Source organism: Penicillium arizonense (assembly GCF_001773325.1).
Source record: "Penicillium arizonense strain CBS 141311 chromosome Unknown PENARI_contig027, whole genome shotgun sequence".
Lineage (NCBI taxonomy): Eukaryota > Fungi > Ascomycota > Eurotiomycetes > Eurotiales > Aspergillaceae > Penicillium > Penicillium arizonense.
The window spans coordinates 287,987-301,057 of record NW_019173304.1 but is presented as its reverse complement, the minus strand read 5'-3'; the positions used below and the strand labels follow the sequence as shown (position 1 = coordinate 301,057).

Sequence of the window (13,071 nt, the reverse complement as noted above, 5' to 3'; positions counted from 1 at the left end):
AATGGATACCCGTAAGCAGTGCTCCAAATTACGCAGGGCGCGTAACCCTCGTATTCTCCCGTCTTCGTCTTTCACTTTCTTTTTCTTCCTTCAACCCCTCCAACTTTACCCGTACGCGCCTTTACACCATCCCCTTCATCTCGTCTTTTATTTATTTTTGTTTCAGTGAATCTGGAGATTCTTAGTCCCCTCATCATGGGTCGCACTGTCGACCAGGAGGTGCACGCCGCGTTTGTCGAGTTTCGCGCCAAGGAAGATGACAAGGTGCGTATTTCGTAATATTTCAACACAGTCACTAACATACGAAAACCCGTTTTGGGTGTTTGCGTCTGTATAGTGTCTCTCCGTGCAGTGTATCTACTGCCAACAAATTCGCGCAAAGAACACCTCGCGCCAGAAACAACATCTTCTCGAGTGTCCCGGTCTGCGCGGTCACCCCAACGCGCCTCAACCTTCCCAGCCCGCCCAGCCAGCCCCTAACGGAATCGGTTCTACCAATGGCTACCCCGGCACCCCCAATGGCGCAACGGCCACCGCGACTGGCCCAGCTGGTCCTGGTGCCATCCCAACTCCTAACGGCACTCTGATGACCAACGGTGTCAATCCCCATGCTACTCCGCTGCAAACCCCGCTGCAAACCCCACTGCAGACCTTGCAGAATCGCACCGCGATGCCGACCCCAGGTCCCCCGACTGGTCCTCCCTCTGCTCCTTCTAGCGCTGCGCCTTCTCGCCCGACCCCCAAGCCCAAGTCTAAGAGCTCGACTTCGGCTTTGCCCGCGCCGCCACTGGACGATGTGCACGCTGCTTTCGTGGAGTTCCGCGCCAAGGAAGAAGACAAGGTAGGATAGCTTGGCAAAGCTACGAATGTGTATGAATGCTAACAATGGATAGTGTCTTTCCGTGCAATGTATCTACTGCCAGCAAGTCCGCGCAAAGAACACCAGTCGCCAGCGCCAACATTTGCTTGAATGCCCTACCTACCTCAGTGTAATGAAGGACTCGATCCCTGCCAACAACTTGCTTCACACATTCCCCGAAGGCGATGTCGCCCGGTCATTGCAAATCCCCGCACCAACGCTGGAGCTGGACTTCCGCATGAGCATTAAGATGAACCCCAAGGTCTCTGTCGGCCCCGGCGTCTGGGGTCAGAGAGAGTGGATCTCGTTTGTCGGTGGTCAATGGGCCGGCCGATGGGGCAAGGGAATTGTCTTGGTAAGTTTGACATTGCTGTACGCGGTCACTTCATATATCATATGTCTAACCATTGAATACAGCCCGGCGGTCAAGATACCCAGATCGTTACCAAGGACTCGACTACCAACCTGCGCGCCAGTTATATTCTCCAAACCGTCGATGAGCCACCAGCGTTCATCATCGTTCGCACGGAAGGATGGCTGACCGGTGCCAAGGATGTTCTCGAGAAGGTCATTGATTCCAACATGGCGGACGGTGTTAACCCCGGCAGCTACAAGTACCGCGTCAACCTTTCTATGGAAACTGGTGATGAGCGGTACACATTCTTGAACACTTTGATGTGGATCGGTAGCGGTTGCCGCAGAGGTCACGAAGGTACGTTTCTCTTTTTGATACGCTCTCTGGTATTTTATCCTGACGTGTATCGCAGTCATCTTTGACTCGTTCAGGGTTAACTAAACGCTCGATCGAAACTTCCGTCAATCGATGTCTTGTCCGTACTTCAGCGATTGTTTGTTTCAACTTGATGGGAAAATGGTGTTTCTTTTGTTCAATTCTTGATCTGCGGCGCAATCCTTCTTTCTTGTTTGTTCTTCTTTCTTCAGGCTGTTTACTTCTTGCTTCTATGATTGATTGGTGTATGCTGCACCCCAACTCCTCTGCTCATGACCCCAATTGGCAGATCGAATTCATTTCGACTCGCCGTGCCTTTGCTCTGTTCTTTGTCTTCTTGCTTTTCAATTCTCTTCTGATGTAATTCTTTGTTGCGTCGATAATCTCGACCCTGTAGGGTACTGCTTGTTACGGCCTGTTAGCTTTACCTCTCTGTGTAACTTTTTCTCGGTGCATTTTCTATGTTGTTTCTTTTAACAGTTAGGGCGGATTTTACGACGAAGTTACGCTTTCAGTTCTCTTGATATTGTGATTATCTACCAATAAGAATGTTCTGAGCCTGTGTTACATGTTTCCATTTTGGAGGGATTGGTAATCGTATATTAACACATGAAATCATGGTAAGTAATAAGAGTATTTCGACTGTAGATAAGCCCATGTCCCTACCGTATGGTAACCCTCTTGACGGGTACGGTTACAGTACGGCTTCGGGATGTGGTACCGCATCCCCCGATGTCAGGGTACCGGTATACTGCCCGTCATAACATTCTCTCCCCATAAGTATTTAAACACTTGGAAACCAATGAGTAGATCTTTGGGGTTCCAGGCATGGTTTTGCTTTTTGTAATTATTGAAGAGAGGTGCAAATAGTATCAAATGCTAAAGTTAGAGACGCCGCCGCTTTTACTAGGGAGCTCAGAGTCAGGCTGAGTAGATTTGGGTTTTAGACTGAGTGAGCTGTTCAGCTAAATCCCAGTATAAGCCAGCAAGGTTCAACGGCCTTGGGTGTTCACTGACTACCCGGAGATTTTATCAGAGGTATCTATTGAGCACGTAGTCCACGCCTCGTCCATTCCCGAAGATTCGCTTTGTCCTATACTACTGTGCATCATGAGACCTTTTTTTTCGAAGACCATTGTTCCTATTTGTTAAGGTGTCAGGTGTTCTAATTTCATTTTTCTATCCATTTTCTATCCGAAGACATCTCACTACAGCATGATGACGCGCGAATGGAAGGCGCCCTCGCCTCGAAGCCGCTGCCATTGTCAAGCTGGACGACCGAGGTACTGACTCAGCCTTCCTCTACAGCCCGTACTGGATTGATTTGCTGATACATATCTCGGGATTCGTCATGAATGGCAACGGGACCCTGGATCATGCTGGGGTCTATATTACCGACGGATGGGAGACACTGCGGCTTGCAGGGGCGCTAGATTCAAATCAGAGGTACCAGACGTACGTTAGGATGCTTCCTGATGGGAAGAATATAGTAGCTTGAAATGTTTCGATCCTCTGCGATGGTGCGGTTGTGGGTTTGTTTGAGGGTGTCCAGTTCCAGCATATTCCGCGGGCTGTTCGCGACGAGGGAGTCGACCTGTCCAATGACTTCTTTCGCGACAATCACACAATGAATGTTATATCGAATACGATACCGGGTAATCGATCCCAGTCCACTAAGCAACCTGTGTACGAGGTGCCGAAAATTGCTATCCCAGTCTGTCATGAACCATGTGAGGCCAAGCTGTTACTGATCTTGAGACGTGCCAATGCCAATCCCTCTGGTAGCCAGACGATTTACTTCTTCCCAGCTGGCTCGTGGTCGCCGGGCTTGTTTTTGAGGTTGCAGCCGATTCATCCCGCCTTTGACTTCTACGGACTGGTCTGTCCGTTCATCGACTCTCCGAAAACTATACCTGTAGCTTTGTGGAGAGGGTTCAGCTCTATTTGAGGGCGGTTTGAAAGCATCAGCCGCACTGCCCGTATCATTTTGATGGAATGTCGATCGGTGTCTTTCTGGCATACGAAGCAGCCAAACAGTTGATTGAGGCAGGCGAAGAAGTGGCATCGGGATTGACGCTGGATTTCCCTTGTCCGGTTATGCTTCCACCCATGCCTCCTCCTCTAATTGATTAACTGGACCTCATTTTCTTCGGGACGGATACGATGAGCCCCAGAGAAAGGATCAAGTCTCTACCGTGCATCGCTACAAGAACGTCGAGAAACTGGCTGCGTACAAGCCTGTGCCATTTCCCGCTGCTGCCAATGCACCGCAGACTCTCATTGTTTGGGCGCAAGACGGGCTCGGATCTGGAGAAGGACACCGAGCCTGACTCTACCTACTCGCAAGATGATCCTAGAAGTATCGAACGATGGATCCTGGTTCCTCGGACTGATTTGGTCCTTATGGACGGGACACACTGCTTCCCATTGATGAAATGGTGTTGAAGAGACCATCCGCCATATGTAAGTTTTCTTCCTCATGGTTCAGTAATCATGATCAGTATGGCTAATACTTGTGTTCTGCAGGATGTGACCTTATCGAGGTACATACAGGAGTTTATGTCTCGATTTTAACGCGAATCATAAGGGCCATGATCACCAATTTCTATTCAGCTAAAATTGACTTCCACTTACCAGGAAATGTTGCGCGAGGCGGAAAAGGTGCCTAGTGAGTGAAGTGCCATGAAGTGTCAGAGGAAATCCAGTACGGAGGTAATTTTAGACGATTTCATGTCCACTAATGAACCTCATACAAAACATCATAGAATTGAGGTTTCAAAAGAATCATATCTACTACATGGGTTGCTCTATCAGTTGGTGTGCCAAGAAGAATGCCTCTGTATCTAGGGTTGTTTGTTGTTCCTTGATCCATGACGCGTTAGGAACATGTGTCGAAGCTAGAAATAAATAAGCATAAGAAATGATCCCCTTCCGCCAAAGAAGCGCTACGTGGGTATAAATACCTAAGTGTGCTCGAAAGATACAACCATTTCTTTCTTGGCACCACGTTCCGTGATATGAAACCAGTATAGTTACGGGCAACACGGTACAATGGACGTATATACACGTACGTACCGAGACCCCAAATATTTCAGCACGGCAATAACATTTCACTTTGCATGGCGAGCAAAAGATCTGTAATTCTTTATACTATCTCGCTTGTACGTTGCTAATACGCAAACGCCACACCAAAAACACCCAGCATAAAACATTGGTATAATATATCCCACTATTCAAACACCGACGAACCACCATACGTCAGAAATATATCATTATCTGACATACCCAGCATATCTGTATAACTGCCTCCTCCAGTCAACATATAAGGGTTGAAGAAAGGATCATTCGCACCCCATGGTAGCGAAAACGGACTGCCAACGGGCAAGGGCGGAGGGCTATCCACGCGACGTTCTGGACGAATTCTTTGCAGCGCACCCCGATCCTCGCCAAAAAATTCTTGAGAAAGACCGAGGAATTTCTGGAAAAGATTGCGCAGTTGCACAAGGGGATAACTGATTCCATTTTGCGTGAGGCAGTCGGCGATGGCTTTCATTAGGTTGAAATCGCCGATGTCGGATGTTGCGACTACGTTGCAGAATAGGACTAGGTATGCCGTCGCTGGGTAGAGGAGGATTGTCCTAGGAAAATTAATGAGATGGGTACTCCTATAGTAAGGTTCGTGGGAGTACATATAGGACTTACCAGTTCAAAAAGCTCACTGCGGCTTGTTTCTCTGCTGTGTAGCACATCGATACGAGAGCTGATAGTTCCTGGCGGGCAGATTGAAGATAGCTTTCCGTTGAACGGGGTGGTAGACCTTGGTCTACTTGAAGAAGGTAGAGGATTGCGGTCATTATTGATTGGTAGGCAAATTTGAGGGCTGACATTTCGGTTTCGCAGTCGAGTCCTCTCCAATTCGGGGAAGATGAAGCCATCTGTAAGGGAGTTTAGTATGTGAGATTCAATTATGGGACTGGGCTGTTAAGGTTACCCGGTTCATTCGTCCCTGTATGGATTGCATCGCCCGCAGCATGCTCTCTCCCGTCAAAAGTGGGTTCATAGACTGTTTGGCTGCCAATGAATGATTTGGATACGACACGACTGCATCCTGCACCCTAGCAAGGTCCACGTAGATCAAGAAGAGTTCAGACATTAGGGGGTAATGAGAATATAGATCGTAGAAATTGGATGGCAGCTGGACGTCGAGGAGACACCGGGAGCTTCGGACTTTAAATGCATGGTTCCTATCCAGGGTGTAGCACCATAGGAAACAGAAGAGTTCTTCCTCGGTTGCTTCTCCCTTCATAGCGGTGGTGTGTAGATCCAAGTCGATGCATGTTTTACAAGCGGCCTTGGTAAGATCACCGCTCGTATTCACGTCCCCAGACCCTTGATGAAGAAAGACCTAGATTTAGGTTAGCTGTAAATTGGTACTGATAAGATAAAGTACAAGCATACACCACAGAGGATTGCCTGGAGAAGGCCAAGCGAGGATGGTATTAATAGAGGGATCTGCTTTAAGGCAGCTTGGGCTGTTGCTCGATACTCTCCAGCGTTTTTCCTTAGCTCAAGGGCAAGGTCGGCGTCGGTTTCAAGGTTGATAGTTGTGGTTAGAAATTTATATGCAGCAGCATTCACACAGACGGTATATATTATGGTATCAAGAGGCGACGATCCGTTGCGAAGAAGTGAGAGTCCCATCTGCTTTAGCTTTGACGTTGATAGATGACGGAAGTAATCGGCGACAAATGGTCCAAATCTATCGGAATGGATATCTTGCAGATGCTTGATCAGTTAACAGCTCATGGAATAGTAGAGTGTTCAATCTAATATACCTTTCAACATCCAACTAAGGAACTCGACAGATGGATATTTCGATGAAATCTCGGCACTGGCACTACCATGACTGCCGTGGACAAGGTCTCTCGAGTTGCCAGACAATAGGCCTATGACATTTAAGGCTGATTCAAGAACCCTGCGTCTATCCAAAGTGAGATTTTGGAGATGTCTCAGTTGACGCTCTATAGTTATTTGGGCATCATGGATTGGGTCATATGTGATCCCAGTCACAGGCCACTGGATTTCCTCTGTATCAGCGCAGGAAATTGAGCCAGCGACCGGAGGAATCTCTATCGGACTACCAGTTTCCGATGCAGTGAGTTCTGCTTCAAATACTTCATCGGGTATTGCCTGGAGTCGAGAGACAGGGTTTTTGCTTCTGTGACGGCGAGTTGTCGTATGTCGGCGCTTCACAGTTCGACCACGGCTACACGACACTTCTGCATCCTGACAGTTTCCACATGGGTCCTGTCTATCGCACCGGACCTGCAGATATAATCAACATGGTTCAATATGAACTTCAAGTTGATTTGCTTTTTCTTACCTTGCGAGAATGGCACAGGTCACACTGCAGATGATATTAATACCGGGGTTTCTGATTGTTGTATTGGAAACATACCACTGGTTGAGTCTGCCCTCTTGGTTCAAGTGAAACACTAGTTGGCATATTGAGACACAACCTAGACTCCAAATGAGCGAACACTGATCTATATAAAATGGAGGCTGAGATGGGAAGAATAGAGAAGGTGGCACGGGGCCTTAAAAATAAAATTTCATGATCCCGAAAATTGGGTGTCTGCCAAGAAACCGACAAATAGGCAGTGCAAGTCACCTTAGACGGGGTCTTTCTCAAGCTTCTTGGCATCCAATTATCTCCATAAGTTAAAGTAATTATTTGTTTCAATAGTATGAGCCATTGCCCCGGTGTTAGCTTCGGTTAACTTCAGGGAGTTGTAGAGGCGTCATACTTGCCAATGTTTTACACAGCACTCTATACTTAGTTATGTTACAGCCTCACTGAGTTGAAACAATGAAAGCTGAAAATAGTTCTAGATGCACTGATTTAGGTTGCAAGATTCTATGAGTGATACTTGGGTTGGTTGTTTAACCCGGTATCTCCTATCTTACTCTCTACTCCGTACGTATTCTCAACCTCATTGGAGAAATGACAGATGCCTTTTCCCTAAAGATTGGTCGTAACCTCCATCTGTATCTCCTGATGGATCGTATAGATACATCATTGCAGAGTTAGCTAATCGTCTATTGCCCCATGAGAGTCCGATAGGAATCTGGCGTTGCTCTCTTCTCCGCAAATGACAGTCTCCATTTGAAACCCCCGAGAAAGATGTTCACACACATTTATACCGAGCAGCAACACAGCAGAGAGATTCTGCCTCGCACTTTGAAAGAAGCTAAGAGCGATCTGCGACCAGTCAACCCCCAACTACAAGAATGGAATCGATTTTAGCTGGTGCTACGCGGCCCCCTCGCTACGCTAGTATGCAAACCTTGTTTGCGCTCTTTATTAGCAATATGAGCCCCCGATTGACCAGGCCTGAGGCACAGGTGCAACCTTCAATTCACCTCGTGGATTTCAATGAATGTATCTTTTACAATCTTGAGCATGGGGTATTCTCCCAGGAAAAAGCCCTATGTGAACAGGCAACCTTTTAAAATTTCGTCCCAGATGATCACCTACAAGCAGTAGTCGGCCTCCGCGGAACCCGCGGGGCCCACTTCCATTGTGCTAAGCGGGTCGACCCATTTGGGCACCTGCAGACACCGGCGAGTCCGATGCCAATGTCACAGCATTTGTCCCAGGCTTAAGGCTTGGGTGCCTAATGGGTAACTCTTACTGCATACCCAGATCACGACTGGGTTTCTCGAACCCAGTATGTCCAACTCTTCTGTGATCAATGATTGTAAAGTAAATTCCACAGTAGCATAGGTGGTAGGCAACTCCTAAAGCTAGAAGCTAGCTCTTGGCGGTTACATCCGCCATTTCGAGCTATATTTGATACTAGGATTAGCGAACATGTCTCGTGTAAGATCCCATGCCTCTAAGCGCTTAGGGCGAATACAGCCTTGCATTGGAAATTATATGAACTGTGTAATCGACATGCATGTGAACAGGTCATTCACATTGGGCCATTTGGACAGTGTGATGCTACATCAGCTCACAGTGGTAGAAGAAGGAAACGCAATTGATTATTAGGAAGAAATCTCAGACTATATCTTGTCTTAAAACAGATACGGAGATACTGGGCTTCAATATACTATCTAAGCCAAAAGCCCCTCCCTTAATCGAAATTTATCTTGGATTAACGCCTGGAGAAACAACATAAGACCCCGGTCTTTGCTAGGAAGTAAAGAGCCCCAAAGAAACGGAAAATCGAGAGACCAGAAGTACCCCACAGAATGACTTTGAAATACCACGCTGTGCGAGCTGTAGATGCATTCTAGTTCGTCGTGTCAATATAAATGAACGCAATGGGAACTTGATATCTAACATACCGTCAAACAGAGTCTATCAATACTCGAGTTGTTGATGCAGAGTGCCAGCAACCCATTGCTGAAAGTCCACAGGAGGACCAGGTTTGTTCGGAAAGCTTTGTAAGAGTCGTCAAGAGCCATTCCCTCGTTATCACTCGGCTCCTGCCATGGCGTCAAGGCTCGCTTGACGGTGGCCGCAAATTGCTCATCAATATCAATCTGAGGTTTTTCCAACTCTTCAACGAAAGCTGTTTCTTCCTCTGTCTTGGTTTGTGCCGATGGAAGCTTGTCTGGAGCATCGGACCCCTTAGTGCCCCACGAGACATCGTGCCAATTGCAAAATGCGTAGACCATGAGAACATTAATTGACGAGGGCATACCAAGGAAATACGCCCATGATGAGGTTAGCATGTGCCAAGGGTCCGCGTACAGAATACTCGCAAGGAAGTAGATTCCGTAGGTTGAGACCAGAGCGACGAGAACAATGCCACCAGTGGAGCCGATGAAGCCCGATACCAACCCCGAGAATCCGTGATCAAAGTCAAAGACGAGATTCTCGGGAGTCAATGCCTGTGCGACGAGGTAGAAGGAAAGCACAAGTAAGTAGGCTTGAATCACTGAAAAGTAGACGAAGGAGACCGTGTATAGAAACTTTGACCTGGTTGACACAACTTTAGCGGAAGACAAATAATGGTCATATAAAAGCCCTGTACATACCCTTTTGGGCGGTTTCCAAGAGCCAGGATAAACTGGAGCATGAGGAATGCCAGATAGCCAATCTTTAGCATATTATTGACAATCGGTGTAACATCATTGCCGAAGGGCCACCCCTTGAACTTGTTCGTCGAACTTGGAGTTCCCACAATGTCGAGGATAACTGAACTGGTCAACCAGTAGGAAGCTGATCAAAGTCGGTCAGTCAATCTATCTTGGTATCACCATTGCTCCCGGAGCCCTTCGCTGACGTACCAAGTGAGAGCCATGTCATGATAAGTTGGCAAATATTATAAACCAATTGAACGTGAAGCACAAACAGGCGAAGTATCCCATGGCCGCTCTTATAGATGCGATTGAAATGCATGATCGAATAGAGTGATGCCGCAAAAGAGCCATTAAGCCATCGCCGCCGTTGGCTCAGGAACTCTGCCGGTCGTTCAGGAACATCTGTCTCTCCTTTCGAAGATTTGACGTATGTGAGCCGCCACTGGCTACCGGCCTTAGCCACTAGTTCAAAGCACAGAATGCGATCCTCTGCAAGGAACATATTCTTTTTGAAAATGTTCATCCCGTCAATGCCTTTTTTACCGAGCTGTTGAGCGAGTGTATGATCACCATGAAAGTATTGCTCTAGCGGCCGACCCATGATAGCCCTATACCTATAGGCTGAAAATGCTCCTGGTAAAACACTGACATACCCAAAGCTACTTTCCAAGGGCTTATCGAGAATGTTCGAAATCTTATACTCGAAGTTTTGGGCTGCAACCAACGGATTGACGAGCTTTTTCCATCGGTGGCCAAGAAGGGCGTGAATTTCACCACAGGCTCCACCGAGGTTCTTGTCATTGTAGAATGCTTGCCAAAGAGCAAGTAAGGACCGAGGTCCTGGTTTGGTACCTGCGTCGATCAAAATGCAGACCTCGGGATTCAAAATGCGCCCGAAAGCATTGAATAACCAGCGATGTGAGTTGATCTTTTTCGCATTTTTCTGCTTGAGGCAAAACATCATTTGGACTGGCGGTAGATTCATGGGGTTGTCTTTGTATGGGCGAACGAGCTCTTGCTTGGGAGTAATTGATAGCTGGGTGGTATATTCAAACTGCTAGTGATTAGAAAGATTCAACCAGACATGTACCGGGTCCCAAAGCACTCGAAGAGCAGGTAACTCACAATATGAGCGACGGTCTCTCTTCCGTCAACATCCTGTTTCATAACCCCGTCTTGAAAAACTCCAATAGTCGCCAAAGCATCGAGTGTATTCTTGTCGCATGGGTCCATTCCGTCGAACACAAGGCAAACAACGATCTTCTGCCACGCGGGGCCTCCCCTATTCCAAAACTCTGTCTTTTTCAGGTTGACGATATCCCGAACATTTTGCATTACTCCATGCAAGGTCCTAGCGGTGAGAACCTTGTCTTCATTGTAATAAGTGATCGCGATCAGGAGTTCTGTGTGTCTATTGTACATTGATGGACGGAGATTATAGCCGTTTCGGAGCGTGAACTCATCAGGATCACATGTCGCAGCAGTATCTATTGACAGGAAAAGGTGACATGTTAGCATGTAGATGTCGACGTAGCCTGTAGTCCATGGACTCACATCTCATCTGCGTGAATTCTTCAGAAAGTTCTCCCTCTGCATCCCGATATTCTGGCTGGATGGCGTTTCGAATTGGACTCGGAACAGGGTAATTGATACTTAATACCGAGCCTTGTATGAGTTTGATTCGCCGTGTGGGATATCGGCGGATGGTACCGGTCTTATGACGGTGCCCCGAGCCTTTCGAAGAGGCAACCGCAGAGCCCTGGTTAGATAGGTTGTGTAATTTGAAGTGATCAGGTAGCTCTTGTGATTCCATGGGATCTATGTCAGGGCTCATATCTCTAGAATCCCAAGTATAGGCTTGTTGAGTTGCTTCACTCAAAGGGGTTGGGTCTGCGAAAGGGCTGAGGGACACGGTGGAAGGCTGCTGATGAAGAAGGGAAAGGCTTTGCTCATTTGTTGGTTGGGGTTCCTGGAAAGTACCGGGATGGTTAGCTCGGCTTGCCACATATTGAAGAGAGTGTAATTTCCGCGTCAATTGCACCTACCCGAGGAGAATAGCGATCCCTCATGTTGATGACATATTCATCGCTGTGCCGCCCATGGTGGAATGAAAAAGGTCGACAAGGTGAAGGGTCCATTGTGTACCAAATTGAACCCAAGGTGGAATAAGTACTGCGTCTGAAAACGTGTGAGCTGAGATTTTGAGGTACAATCCCTAGTGCCAAGCCAGTTCAGATGTATAGAGGTATGACAGGCTGTGCTCACCAGCATGATTTTGGGAGCACATTGTGGTGTCCTGTTAAAAGGAGAAACGTAAAGCCTTTCAGCCTCCAATCTCAACACAGAGACTAAAACAGAGACCAATTCTTCACAGTTTTGTCAATAGGTTCAAGTGGCAGAGCCGGCTATTTTAAGCCGGGGCCCGCATCTATAAGGCTGCTTGCCCCAACCAATCACAACGCAGCCAGTTCTTTTAGCGTGCGGCTAAATACCCTCTAATTCTACTCGACCAATGAACGTCTTTTACGGATTTCAGACTTCATGATCGAGGTGATTATACTGTAGCGACCTTGGTAGTGTGCTTGGACACCGACTAAAAATAATTCGTCCTTCACAAATCTCTACGAGTGACAGAATTTTAATTATGCCGAGAGCTGGAGGCATGGGTGAGACATTGCCACTGAGCTCTCCCACTATTCATCTTGGGTTGAAAAACTGAAGGTTTTATGATGTTTCAAATTCAGGTTCAACCCGTTTAAAAGTGTACGCGGGTTCCCACATTTTCATACACGGCACATCTTCAAGCTACTGTTCCTAACATGGATTTACTCAGGCTCACACCGACACAGCTTGAGGTGGATCTCAAGTTGGACCGAGAACAGCCAGTCTACTCGCATCGAGATACAGTCTCAGGCGAAGTCATTCTGCAAACTGATTCCCCTGCCGATATATCGTCAATCTCTCTAAGTCTATCAGCCGTAGCAATCGCACGCCTCAAGGATGGCAGACGCGCAGAAGTCCACCAGGTATGTTTTCATAGCAAATGGTTTGCTCACCAACTAGTGACTAAGTAAAGATTCTGATATTTCAATTTCTAGCTATTTCACAAGTCCCAGCGGCTTTTCCCACCAGAGACAATGATCAAAGATTCAAAACCATCCAGTGTGACTATCCGACAAGGAACTCATTTACACAGATTTTCCATTACTGTTTGTACCGAATCCTGACTACTAAACCCTGTTACCAACTAATTATCATCTATTAGATTCCTCAAGCCACTGAGTGCTACAAAACCGATCATTGGTCAAATAAGTCCCAAATTACATGCACAAATCTCTGGTGGCGGCGCCGCAATCAAAGGGCCCATTTATTGAGAAAATCTCCCCCT

The 13,071-nt window shown here is 47.2% G+C and overlaps 2 protein-coding genes across 2 annotated transcripts; one reads left to right on the top strand and one right to left on the bottom strand.

Moving 5' to 3' along the window:
• Window positions 1–195: 195 nt before the first annotated feature.
• On the top strand, window positions 196–1,655 carry PENARI_c027G00589 (DUF3237 domain-containing protein; the record flags this gene model as incomplete). The annotated part of the gene is made up of 5 exons (XM_022636026.1): window positions 196–264; window positions 338–841; window positions 894–1,214; window positions 1,277–1,571; window positions 1,627–1,655. The coding sequence occupies 5 exons, from the start codon at window positions 196–198 to the stop codon at window positions 1,653–1,655; spliced, it is 1,218 nt and encodes a 405-aa protein (XP_022484076.1).
• A 3,163-nt stretch (window positions 1,656–4,818) lies between these two features.
• PENARI_c027G08754 (uncharacterized protein) lies at window positions 4,819–11,821 on the bottom strand (the record flags this gene model as incomplete). Its single annotated transcript, XM_022636106.1, has 10 exons — window positions 4,819–5,227; window positions 5,292–5,524; window positions 5,581–5,994; window positions 6,048–6,290; window positions 8,943–9,579; window positions 9,639–9,822; window positions 9,891–10,737; window positions 10,809–11,170; window positions 11,238–11,652; window positions 11,729–11,821. The coding sequence occupies 10 exons, from the start codon at window positions 11,819–11,821 to the stop codon at window positions 4,819–4,821; spliced, it is 3,837 nt and encodes a 1,278-aa protein (XP_022484095.1).
• Between the last annotated feature and the right edge of the window lie 1,250 nt (window positions 11,822–13,071).